The 13,378-nt window shown below is 35.5% G+C and overlaps 2 protein-coding genes across 7 annotated transcripts in view; both read left to right on the top strand.

Annotated features, from left to right (window-relative positions):
* LOC144554686 (putative disease resistance protein At3g14460) overlaps positions 1-11,596 on the top strand; it is a 31,138-nt gene extending 19,542 nt beyond the window's left edge. The window contains exon 2 of the mRNA XM_078303005.1: positions 11,101-11,596. Within this exon, the coding sequence (XP_078159131.1) occupies positions 11,101-11,178 (78 nt within the window). The 3' untranslated portion in view covers positions 11,179-11,596. The remainder of the gene's footprint in view (positions 1-11,100) is intronic.
* Positions 841-13,378, top strand: part of LOC144554684 (putative disease resistance protein RGA4) — a 58,373-nt gene continuing 45,835 nt past the window's right edge. The window contains exons 1-11 of one of the 6 annotated variants that reach the window (XM_078303003.1): positions 841-1,261; positions 1,488-3,978; positions 4,122-4,148; positions 4,423-4,508; positions 4,637-4,714; positions 4,803-4,887; positions 6,472-6,680; positions 6,952-7,033; positions 7,147-7,209; positions 7,602-7,677; positions 7,795-7,856. In XM_078303003.1, coding sequence (XP_078159129.1) covers positions 902-1,261; positions 1,488-3,978; positions 4,122-4,148; positions 4,423-4,430 — 2,886 coding nt within the window. In that variant the 5' untranslated portion in view covers positions 841-901 and the 3' untranslated portion in view covers positions 4,431-4,508; positions 4,637-4,714; positions 4,803-4,887; ... (3 more) ...; positions 7,602-7,677; positions 7,795-7,856. Of the gene's footprint in view, positions 1,262-1,487; positions 3,979-4,121; positions 4,149-4,422; positions 4,509-4,636; positions 4,715-4,802; positions 4,888-6,471; positions 6,681-6,951; positions 7,034-7,146; positions 7,210-7,601; positions 7,678-7,794; positions 7,857-13,378 lie in introns of those variants that run through there. The other 5 variants (XM_078303001.1, XM_078303000.1, XM_078303002.1 and 2 more) reach the window with 5 other exon arrangements.

Below are 13,378 nucleotides of genomic sequence, written 5' to 3'. Positions count from 1 at the left end.
CTTTGGTCAACATTGGAGACTGCAGTCTGTTGCGTTGTATTATTTAAATTAATAATCCATGCTGTTAAGCTGGTTAAAGTATGAAAGATGAAAAGCAGGGAAGTATTTTTGTTCGGTTGTTATATGCATAGTAGGAATTATCGGTATCGGGATCGGAATCGGTCCCGGCCGATATTGATCAGAAAATCAAATTTTTTGACCAGAAGCTTGTTTTACACTAAAAAATAGAAAAAAAATTGATAAAAAATTAATTTGTCAATAATTTATGTTTAGATAAATGATTACAATCAAATAATTCACTAATACAATATAATACAAGCATTAAAACTATAAACACACTCTTTCACTGCCAGAAACTATGTCGTACTAGCTGGATCACTTCATCGTCGTTTGTATTATAATAAAAATGGGGATATTGTTATCCGGAACAAAAAAAAAAGACACTGTAGAACCAAATGAAAGATTATTAACATTTTTAATCACGGGTTCAAATTTCTCTATTTCAACATAGTTGATACCTGATACTCTATTTAATCTATGAATGTGACAAGTTTTCAGCATGTGCATAGTTTATACTCTATTTAATCAATCACGGGTTCAAGTTTTCAGACGAATAATGACCATAATCAGACCAAAATAGCAGAAATAGGACGAATAATAGAAAATCTGTGAGTATCGGTTCCGTATCGGATCGGTGTCGGCCGATACCGATACGTATCGGTATCGGCCGATAATTCCTACTATGGTTATATGTTAGGAATCTTTGTAAGTAAATTAATCTTAACAAAATTAGTTTAGGTAACTCCCTAGCTTCTTCTCTAGCATACGAAAACCTAACACCCACTGTTCCCCAACTCACCAATAATTAGTTTTTCTACCCAGCATTGCAAATTTCAGATCGATGGGTCTCGGCGGAGCGATTTCCAGCCTTCTCTCTTTGGGCTCCAAATTACTGCCAGCTGTTGTCACATTGGCGCAAGATCCGTCTTCTTCCTCGTCTCCCTCAGTAGATCAAAACCACCAAATTGAGTCCGAATTGATGAAATTGATGAGGATGCTGGAGCGGATCAACACCACACTGTACGATGCAGAGCAGAGAGAGATCACAGACTCGGCAGTCAAACTCTGGTTGAAGGAGCTCAAGGGTGTTGCATATCGTGCAGAGGACGTACTGGGTGAGTACCACTATGAAGTCTTACGAGCAAAAGTTGAGGCAAGAGATGCTTCTCCACCAGATTCTCGTAAAAGGAAGCTAATTCAGGTAACTTATTTAAATACTTTTTACCCAATAGTCTTACTATCAGGTTCAGGTAGAGCCATATAGAACAAGGTACCAGCTGGAAATGTGGCGTGCCATAGGATATGTCATTAGTCCATAAAAACTACATTAGAAACTGCAAATATGTAGCACAGACCTGTACAATATAACTATTTTTATCTGGGTAAATGGGCAGTCAAACACTCTGAAGGTAATTTTGACTTTCTAGGTTCCATCTGGCATGCTCGATCAAATTCAGCAAATAAGAAGCAGCTTTGATGAGATTTCGAATGACCGGATAGCACTTCAATTATCAGAGGGAGATGGGCCCATGTGTTGCAACAACGAATTGCAAATAGCTCAAACTAGCCACCTTGTAGTTCAATCGGATGTCTTTGGTCGAGAGAGTGAAAAGGAGAAATTGATTGATTTGTTGTCCTCTGAATGTGATGGTGTTTCGGTGGTGACAATTGTTGGCATGGGGGGAATTGGTAAAACAACAGTTGCACAACTAGCATGTAATGATCAAAGAATCCAACAAAGGTTTGATAAATTTGGGTGGATATGCGTATCAGAGGATTTTAATGTTGAAAGGCTCACCAAGGAATCATTTGAGTCTATTATAGGAAATAAGTGCGACCTTACAAATTTGAGTTATATGCAAGCTAAAATTCAGAGGGAGATAAGTGGGAAAAGGGTACTTTTGGTCCTTGATGATGTATGGAATGAGAACAAAGATCTTTGGGCTTTATTTCGGATTCCTTTTATGTCAGGAGCAGTTGCAAAAATCCTAGTAACTACAAGGAACAATCATGTCGCACAAATCATGCAAACAGAGCCAACACTCAACCTTGGGTATTTGTCAGCTGAACAATGTTGGCGATTGTTTGAACATTATGCTTTCGGTGGAGTAGAGCAGAAAAAGAGCCCAAAGTTGGTACAAATTGGGAAGCAAATCATGAACAAGTGTGGATTGTTGCCCCTAGCTGTGAAATCAATTGCTAGCCTTTTGAGACATGAGGGTGAAGAAGAGAATTGGAGAGATATATTAGAAAGTGAGCTATGGGAGTTTGATGTTAAGAGAGAGATAATTTCACCTCTTCAAATAAGCTATGCACGCCTTCCCACATACTTGAAGTCTTGTTTTCTCTATTGTTCCATGTTTCCTAAAGATTGCGAATACGATGTAGAAGAGTTGGTGACATTATGGATATCCCAGGGTTTTATTGTGTCTAAAGGTAACAAGACAGCAGAAAAGATTGGCTTTGAGTATGCATTACAGCTGTGTCAGAGGTCCTTGTTTGAAAGAGTAGGCAGATATGAGGGTAAAATGGAAAGGTTTAAGTTGCATGATATAGTTCATGATTTAGCACGAGTTAATTCGGAAAATAGTTGCTATTCGATTGAATTTGGTAAGGTCCTGATTTTTCCTAATGTACTATCCCATTTGTATATAGCTGATTTTGTGAATCTAATAGATCCAATTCCCTCTGGCAAGTTCACTGATCTGCGCACACTCATTACAGGATCTTATTTTGAAATCTTAAACAGTACTGTTGATCTTTCAATGGCATCAAAATTAAGAGCTCTAAGTATATTTGGATTAAACAGTACTGTTAATAGTGAATTCGAATCTCTTTCTTCCATTGGTAATTTGAAACATCTTCGTTATCTTTCACTTACTTCTCTGTACTTTGAAACGTTTCCTGAGTGCATATGCTCCCTTTACAGTTTGCAAAATTTAACTCTTGGGTTTAATCCTAATCTCAAAGAGTTGCCAACAAAAATAGGAAATCTAATGAGCCTAGAAGAGCTAAAAATTCATGGTTGTTATGATTTCGCTATGTTGCCTGACTCCCTTTGTCAACTCAAGGCCTTGAGGAAACTCGATATTCTTAATGGCAAACTTGAAGTGCTTCCTAGTGACATTGGGAGCCTTACAAATCTTCAAACTCTGAAAATTATTCATGCTCGTTTGAGTTACTTACCACCTAGCGGGAGCAAATTTGTAGGAATTCAATCACTAAAGGTACAGCTCATATGTGAGACAATAGGATGGTTAAAGGATTTTCCCGATTTGGGCGGTGCTCTTTGTCTATATAATTTGGATTATATTTCCAATTTAATGGATGTCCAATGTGCCAACCTTGTGAGTATGCGTAACTTGAAGGACTTGATACTATGCTGGAGACGGGATTTTTATCATGGCCAAGAACGTAGTGTATTAGAGTTGAAAATTAAACATGATGAGAAATTATTTGCTGAAGAACAAAGTTGTTTTCCGGTGATGTCTAGTCTCCAGCCTCACCCTAATCTGAGAAAGCTAAAAATAGATGGTTACGATGGCAATACATTTCCAGAATGGATTGGTAGCCTATGCAAACTAAAGTTTTTGCATATTAGTTATTGTAATAGTTTGCAATTCTTGAAAGCAGATTCACTGCCATTGGCACTTAGAAAGTTGGTAATTGTCGGATGCAATCAGTTAGTATCTATATCTGGAATGCAAAAGCTGAGATCCTTGGTCCAAGTTTCCATCAAAGATTGTGGGAAGCTGTGTTCATTTTTGGGACCTTCTCTTGAGGGTTCACAGGGGAGCTCTTCAAATATCACAAACTTTTGGAATAAGTGGCGTCCTGCAGAACCTTGCAAAGTTGAGGTTTATTTGTGTCCTGGGTTAGAGCAGTGGTGTTTGCATCATGCATGGAATAGAATGCGAGGTATGTCCTAGTTCGTATTATACTATAACAATTATCCAAATCTGTTATAATATTGAAAATAAAAAAAATATCAATTAAGAATTTAAAATGGCCAAGATTCCTCAATCTCAGTAGATTTTTTTTTTTTTTTTAATTCTTGACAGGGACTGACTGCAGGCCATTCTATAACTGTAAGGATTTTCATTCACTAAGATTTCTTTATTTAAATTTTCAACAGTTTTAGAAACTCCTAAAAATACTAATTGCATCTCTCGTGTTTCAAAATGCATATTTAAATATATAATTCAATTTTACAGTTTTTATTTTGAATTTTTGTAATTTTAACAAAGATATAGTAAGATAAAGTTTCTATTCATCAAGAGGACTAGTCCCATCGGTGATGTTATATAGTAAGATAAAGTGTCTTTATTTTGTATTTTTGTATTATTGTCTCATTGGTTGCAGTCCTGTGAAGACCGTCCCATCGGCAATGTTATATAGTTTAAGGGAATGGTGCTATTGCAATAAAGTATTACTGCATTAACTACAAGGTACTTTCTATTATTTAATTTGCTATCTTGCCATTAGATATTTGATACAATTACCACAACTATTATTTGCAAAGAAGGGCTTGTGTTTCTCTGTTGGATTTTTGACTTGAATCTAAAAATTAATGCAGATCACAGATTTTAGGCTCAACTTTTACATTCAGGAGATCTGATTCACCATTTCCTCTAGGAAGGAAGGGTAATAAAATGTATGTAATAATTGTGATTTCCATTTGCTTCTTGTAATAAAATTTGTCATATTGTCCTTAATGATAAGTTGTATGCTGGTAAATGTAGGTAACTGATGTGCTGCTGGTAGAGCTTCTACAGAAAGACGACTCGCCGTATCTGAAGAGCTTTGCAGGCCCTGCCCTGGTGCACTGTAAGACTAATAAATTTCTTTTTCTTTTATTTTATTTCCAAAAGTAGCTTTCATTGTGTTGATAGTCCTTACAGGTTGGTTCAATACATCATGTGTAGTTCATACTATATACTAAGGAATATTGATTGCTTCATAAATCAAAACATACAAAACTGGAATTCACAAAAATTGAGGCACAAAGTTTAAATTATAACAACACTGATTGGTGTTAGAGGTAAATTCAAATAAAGGAATAAGTAATTTTTTCAGTTGAAATTGAATGAATTGAGCTTTCCGAAATCAGAGTCAGGTCATGAGAAAATAATATTCTGTTGCTGTTCATGAACCAGATTTCTAATTTTTCTTGGACCAATATATCAAAATCTTTCCTGTTGCTTAATTCCTTTGTTTTTGGTGTCAATACCCTCGAAAACTCTCTCTCTATATATTTTTTAAAAAACTCTTTATCTATGTGCATTGAATTGAAGTCCTGCACACATAAATTAATTTTCTGCTTTTCCCTTCTCTTTTTCTTTCTCTTCCTCCTCTAATTTTCTCCATCTGAGATTGAAAAATGGTACTGAAATAGGCCATTAATTTTAATTCCACTGGTAGTCAAAATCAATCTCAATTGATATCTCAAATGAATCGCTATCTTCAGCAATGCCCTCCTAGACCAACTCAGATAGTTTCTACTCCCCTCAAGCTTGATGTCATTAGGCAGTAACTCTGTCCTCTGGATTACCTGCGCCGACTCTGGTATGGCCACAACTGTCTTACTAGAAGTCTCCTCTAGTTTGGTCTGAAACACCCTGGCCACCCCTCCAGGATCTCCTTCAATTCTTTGACTGCTCTTATCTCAAACACAACACAGAAACGAGATCAAACACAACTCAACTACGGTTTTCTCCATCTATTACTTACATCTCCAAGTTTATGTGCATAACGGAATGTCAGAGTTGTAGCATGACTCTCTACACAGTATAACAAAAACAGAAACAAAAAGTTTCTAAAAATTAAAGTCAGCAGCAGATGAGTATTGCTAGTTCATGTGCATAAGAGAAAAAAAAAGAGACCTGGTCGCTAGTTGCTGGAGTATATCGCCAGAGAGAAGGGACCAGATCACTGAAGATAGTGACTCAGATCACTAGCTCGCCAGAAGAGAAAGAAGTCTTCAGCGGAGGAAGAATCACTAGCGAGGACTCATCGGAATTGCTAGGTCCCTTAAGGAGTCGCCTCTAACTCTGATATTATGTAGTTCAATTGGGGGTAAAATTAGAGTTTTATCCCTCTTTTCTATTAATGCATTTTTAGAAATCAATCTTTACTATAATTAACTCAATATATGTCATGTAGTTAAATATGATAAATGAAAAATTTTCCCTCCAAGTATATTTACTAATTTCTTTAGGATCTGTACAGCTCCTCCATATAATCTATGTGAAGGCAAGGTTATTTTTTAAAAACAAAAAGCTGAAGATGTACACAGACACCTGTCTTTTAAAAATATAAAACAATGCATTTATTTAATGGAGTTGACTACCAGCCTGCTCTGAGTCTCCACTCCCTCAATAATTAGTTTTTCTACCTTCTAAATCTTTGCAGTTTGCATCGTTTCAAATTAACCCAGCAGAAGAGAAGAGACTTTGCAATTTTAGATTGTTTGAAAGTGATTTCCAATCTACACTCTTCGGGTGCCAAATTGCTGCCTGATGTTGTTGCATCTGCGCAAGATGCTCGGTCTTCTTCCTCCGCACCTAATGAAAAGTTTAAGAGAAGGATCAAGTCTTGGGTTAGGGGCCCACAGTTCGGAGGTGGGTCCGCTGGCACAGTTTATGAGGCGATTAGATAATATAAATGATGTTGTTTCTATTTCTATATTTACATCATCCTGGTCAGGCTTGGGAATGTATGCCCTAGTGCAGTACTGATACGGGTCATTACCAACTCCACACCAATTAATGCTGAACAAAATGTTAAATTTACTTTGCTGACAATATTAGGCTTGGTAACAAAGGAATTTTTATTTGTGGACTAGAGACAACTAATTGTGTTTTTTACACTATATTTTATCACTCTCTACAGTGATGGATTTTTTTTTGCGGTTAAAGATGTATTGATTGATCAAGGGATCAATGATCAGGAAAGCATCTCCCAATTGAAACAGGTCGGTGTGAAATTTTGAATTTCAAATGGAAATACAATATGTAATTGACCTTTAAGGCTTTAATATATTCTCAATTTGCATGCGTGGGATGTGCTGTGCTTTTAAAATTTCAGGAGATTGCTCTTTTGAGTCTGTTTGAGCATAAGAACATAGTTCAATACTATGGAACCAACCAGGTAAATTTTAGATTGTTACTATTTTGTATGCTAGACAATGGTGCAAAGTTCCAGGAACTTTTTAAATTAACTGGTATAACATTATACCAGGAGGAAACAAAATTGTACAATTTTTCTAGAACTAGTGAACAAGGCTCTCTTGCATCATACTATACGGGTTGGTGTATCTTCATGGAAGGAACATAATTCATTGGTAACAACATTAAAATTATTGTTAGAATATTAAAAAAAATGATTTATATTCTATATCTTAATTTTGATCTCCTCTTTGGTAGTGGTCGCTCACCATACCAAGTCATATTACTCTATAAGACATGCAAGTCCCAATAGAACAATATATCTCTCCGATCTGTATTGAATGTTATGGACAATCTTTCTTGTTTGGTTTTTAGGGATATAAAATGTGCTAATATATTGGTTCATGCAAATGGATCGGTTAAGCTCGCCAATTTTGGGTTAGCAAAAAAGGTTTGTGGACACTTTATAACAACATCATATTGCTGATCGGTTATCTGTATTGAACTATTGATTACAAAATATAAATGATGTTAAGTACGTGATTAATTATTTTGTTTAATTATTTAGACTCAGATGACCAAGATTAACATCCTGAACTCAACCAAAAGGAAGTGTATATTGGATGGCTCTGGAGGTATGTTTTACCTTGTGAGTTGTGAGTTGAAAAAGTTGAGAAATATTGGAAGGGTCTGTTCTGCAAAATCTTTTAGTTTAATATGCATATCAGATATTGTCCTGTAGATCTTTTAACTTCTCTTGAATTATTATAATCAAATGCCAGAGTTGATGTAGATGTTCGTTTGTGTAATTGAGTTCTCTTTCTTCTTTTTTTTTTATTTTCAGGTTGTAAACCCTAAAAGAACTTACGGGCTAGAAGCAGACATCTGGAGCTTGGGTTGCACTGTACTTGAAATGTTAACCCACGAGATTCTTTATATATCCTAATATTGAATGGGTAAGCACAATCCTTTAACACACTCTCTCATTCACTCTCTGTTTTTTGTTTTGTTCCTTTTTGTTTCAGAAATTAATTCACAGTACTACTGCGGTACAGACATCATGTAACTTACTAGTCAATTTTTTATTTTTTTTATTTGTGTAGAAACAAGCTTACTGGAATATATGAAACAGAGAGCAACCACCGGTACCTAATTATCTGTCAAGAGAAGCACAGGATTTTATCACAAAATGTGTCAGAGTTGAACCCTGATGACCGCCCATCGGCAGTAGAGCTGTTAGAGCACCCATTTACGATAACTTACTAGTCCGTGCCTAATTACGGGAAAAGAATCCTCTCTAGATTTTATGTTTTGTTTTACTTATGCCTTTATATGTTTTTTTTTTTTTTTTATTCAGCAGACCCCAATATATTTTTTTTTATTTTCTTCTATATTTCTATGAGCGAACTAGCCTGGGACCAACACTTTTTTTACCAATAGAAAGAGTATTTCTTTTCATGTAATATATATGAATTGTTGTGATATATTGATGAGCTCATATTAGGAACTTAGATAGGCTCTTGGACCATGTCTTAAATAACTTGGTTCAGATCATATCAGATAACAACTGACACTAGTATTTTACAATTACCCTTGAGTTAAGAATCAATCTTTTGTTTAGTGGCAAAGGGCAATATCTTCCATGTAAGAGGTTCGACATCTGGATGAGAGGTCTTTTCTGAACATTAAATGCAACTTGATAGGCCATACTTCTATTAGAAAAAAAAGGAAAAAAAAAAACTTTTATTTTCCCCTGCTCTACCATTTTTCTCTGGCTTTTTCTTAAATTCCAAATGTGAAGCTGTTAGAGTCATTTGCCATTTTAATTTCAGAACTAGAGACAGATATTGCAATTCATAGGGCGCTAAATGTATTCTCATATGGTTTACACTTCTGATCAAATTAATCATTTCACTTCGGATCTCATTTATTTGCGAAACTATTGTCAAGAAGAGGCCCAACTTGTACCCATTTATAAGGCTCAATTATCCATGTATAAATGGATCTGTATTGGGCCCAACAATGCGATCTAATGCAGCTCATATGGGCCTCGACTCACAACAATCTACTTATTTATGGCCCAATAAGATCCACACCTATATGGGACCATATATGACCGAGCAAATGAACCATGCTGCAGTTGTTGCAATTTATCTAAAAATTAATGTGTTATTTTTCTTTTCTAATTGTATATTCTGACATTTAAACCCATAGCTGTGGACCTGCTACGAGCACTATTTTTTTTTATAACTGTTGGTTAGGTTTTCGTGCATACATATTGCAGTTTTGGAACACATTCCCGGTAAAATTGCCGGAGCGAGTGAGTGTCTTGGTACCCGACAAAGCTGCATCGGTAGAAAACTGAGAGATCGGAGCCGGTTCTGAGGGCTACAGCTTGGTGCTTGCTCAGACCGGCAGAGTTGTCGATCGTTAAGTCTCTTAGAAAAAGCATGCATATTAGTGGAGCTTCTTTTGCCAGTGCTATCACTTACATTTTGTTGTATTACAACCGCCACAGAAAATCAGACCAAAGCGCTTTAACTTTCAACACCAATATTCTAAGGTTTTACAAGTTTTAGAAGATTATGCTTAGTTCTTAAAAGTAAGTATTCAATAATTCTGATTATATATTAAGAGTACATGTGACTCTCTCTATACGGTCATTTTACTACAATTTTTTTTGTGATTTAATCCAAAACTTAGAATTCGTAAAATTTCCACCGATCCATTCGCTTTAAGACCAACCAAAATTTTGATCGAGTCAGAAATTTTTTATTTTTAGAAATTACTTATTAACAAATAGAAAAGTAGATATAGTTTATTGAATTTTGATGTACTAGAAGGACTGGGACTAGTGAAACAGATTCGAAGTTTGTATAAATAAAAATATTCAGATCCGATCAAAATTTCATTGGTGTGTAAGCGTCCCGCTGAAAAAAAAAAATATCTTGAAATAAATTACGACAAAGGATAGTTAAATAAGACAAATGACAAATTTACTCTCCTACTATACTTACTAATTTCTTTAAAAACAAAAAGGAGAAGACGGACACCTGTCTTATAAAAAAAATTATAAAAATGAGATCCAAAGTCTTCTGCGAGTCTCCTATTCTCCCAGCAATTTTAGATCAATGGATCTAGGCGGAGTGATTTCCAATCTTCACTCGTTGGGCTGAATTGAAGAAATTGATGAGGATTCTCGAGGGGATAAGGCAACGCAACTTTCTTGAGCAGAGGGAGATCACCGACCAAATTACATTTCACGCAACTCTCTTGAGCTCCTTGAACCAGTGCTTCACTGACTATTTATCTATGTTGAAGGAGAAGCACTGGTTGAAGGAGTCAAGACAGTTGCGTGCAATACAGAGGATGTATTGGATGAGTACCACTATGAAGTCTTTCGGGCACAAGTTGAGGAAGGAAATGCTTCTCCACCAGATTCTTGTAAAAGGAAGCTAATTCAGGTAACTAAGATAACTGTAAAAGTGAGGTTTTGTGGTCTAGAGTCAGGGTCACTTAGATAACTGTAAAAGTGAGATTTTTTTCTGACTACATTTCATGGGGAACTGAGAATTAAAATGAGGAGCAAGGAGCAATTTGGTGGACGTTGTTACCAGAATTGGCTTCTTGCGTGTTTGTTTCTTTGCATACTTTAATTCATGGTATTTGTTTGAGCAGGATGTACCAATTTCAAAGATTGATTAGATTCATGTTGCTCTGTTAGGCACAGTTGAAGTTTGATCTAGGCTGGTGTGAACTTACAGAACCGAAGGCTCAATGTTTACCTGCAAGGAAATTGGTATGCAATTTTCATTTTCTTAATAGAATTCATCATACTGTCTTTTAGTAATTAGTGGTATGCTGGTAAATGTAGGCAAGTGATGTGCTACTAGTAGAGCTGCTACAGAAAGACAACTTGCCAGAGACTCCTTTCTTGTTGCAATTGGAATAATTTCCAGATACTCAAAACAAAAATATCTTTTTTCTTTGTTCTCTCTGTGTGATGCCTTGTGATGGCATGTGGGCTGTGAACTCTTTGAATTGTACTGTAAATGTGTGATGTTAAGCCCTTTCTGTGATTGTCAATTTGTGACTGTGCCTTCGCATTTTGCTACCACTCAAAACTGTGTCCTCCTATTTCTCATTGGGTTTTACACTAAATACACTTAACCAACCCTTACTCCATGGTTGGGATTCAATTGTTTGATAATTTGTTATTTCATTAGGCTTGCCTTGATTTGATTGAATAAGAGGGAAAAATTTGATCTATAAAATTGAATTTTTGCATATCCCATCTTGAAATGTTCAGTCTTGAGTCGATTGAGATATCTAGTTTTCTACTATGTAATTGAGTGTATGTAATTGGATTTATCCTTATTTTTAATACTTTACACTGGTACTACTCGGTACCAGTGCTTGTCCTTGATGCGGTTGATTTGAGGAGGGTTCTGGTACTCTGGTCACACTGGTACGAAAATATTGCATTGGAGGTACAATTCTTATGAGTTGAAAATTAGAGCTTGTCAGAGGGACCTTACCGCAAATACTTGAGGGCCAGCTTGTTGACAGTCCTCAACAGGTTGGTTCAGTACATCAGGTGTTCTCATACTAGATACTAGGGTATATTTATTGCTTTAAAACATAGAATCAAAAATTCACAAAATGGAGGCTCAAAGTTTAAATTATAACAATGCTGATTGGTGTTAGAGGTAAATTTAAATAATGGAATAAGCTTTTAATTTTTACAGTTGGAATTAAAGAGATTGAGCTTTCAGAAATCAGAATTAGTGGTCATGAGAAACTAATACCATGTTTCTGTTCCTGAACCTGATTTCTGCTTTTTCTTATGCCAGTGTATTAGAAATATTTTCTGTTGCTAAATTCCTTTGTTTTTTGTGTCAATCCCTATCTCTAATTCTCTAATTCTCTGTATCTCATTCTTTTTTCTCCTTCTCAGAATGTAAAAATGGTACTGAAATTGGGATCTGATGACAGTGATGAATGCGTCTATGTTAAGGCTTTGGTTCAAATAATAAACTGATTTTTTCATAGATACATATTTTTTTTTTCCCTCTACACTTGTGTTCCTTTCAGGAGATTCAAAACCAATTTTCAGTCTATATTTAATATTTGGATGTTCTTAAAAATAGTGCTCCTTAGATCCAAAAATTGTACATAAGCAATCCTACCTGACTTGAATATAGTGAACAGGCTATGCTGGAAAGATGCACGCTGGTAAAACCCATGATAGTTAATGGTAAAAGTGAGTTCTTTTGCAGATCCATCATTCTTTTGCAGCTTTTTTGTTTCTTTGCATCCTTTAATTCATGATATTTGTTTTAGCTGGATATACTTGTTCCAAAGATTAATTAAATTCATTTTGCTCTGTTAGGCACAGTTGAAGGTTTGCTTGGACTAGTGTGAACTTACAAAAATGGAGGTTCCACTTTTACCTACAAGAGAACTGATTGGCCATTTCCCCTACAATTGAAAATTCCATTTTCTTGATATAATAATATTTGTAATATTCTCTTGAATTGTTGGTTGTACCGTTGTATGCTGTTAAATGAAGGAGATCTTCTATTAGTAGAGCTTCTGCAGAAAGTTGACTTGTTATTTCAGAAGAGCTTGGAAAACCCTGCCCTGCCAAGGTTTGTACTTTGTAGGCAGGCTTGTGTGGAACAGAGAGGATCACTTTGGAAATTGACAGATGGGGCAGTTTGTCAGCTGCTGCTTCAAATTTTTGTTACTTTTGTGGACTTAACTGCAAAAGTGAAATATTTTGTGTTGTCAGATACTTCTGGCTTGGTTTCTATAACTCAGATACCAAGCCATTCCTTAGTGCAGGAAGTGCTGATATATGTTGTCTTTAAGTACTGGTAACCAGTTTGTTTGTAAGAACTTTTAGCGTGTTGGTACCAGCTTGGTACCATCCCACTAAAGTTGTGGTTTCTGGAATGGAAATTGGTGAGTATACCCACTTTTATGAAAAAAATAACATTGTGAAGTGTCTTATTGTGATAAGCAAAATATCACCTATGGATAACCTCAAACATAAGTCCTTTAAAAGTGTCTAAATTTATTTGCAAAAAAAATCAAACAAATAGATCAAATTACACATAAATTATTCTAAATTTATAAATAGCATTTAC

This window comes from Carex rostrata, chromosome 5 (assembly GCF_964058835.1).
Source record: "Carex rostrata chromosome 5, lpCarRost1.2, whole genome shotgun sequence".
In the NCBI taxonomy this organism is placed as follows: Eukaryota; Viridiplantae; Streptophyta; class Magnoliopsida; order Poales; family Cyperaceae; genus Carex; species Carex rostrata.
Note: the sequence above shows the minus strand (reverse complement) of the source record. Positions and strands in the feature narration are given on the sequence as shown.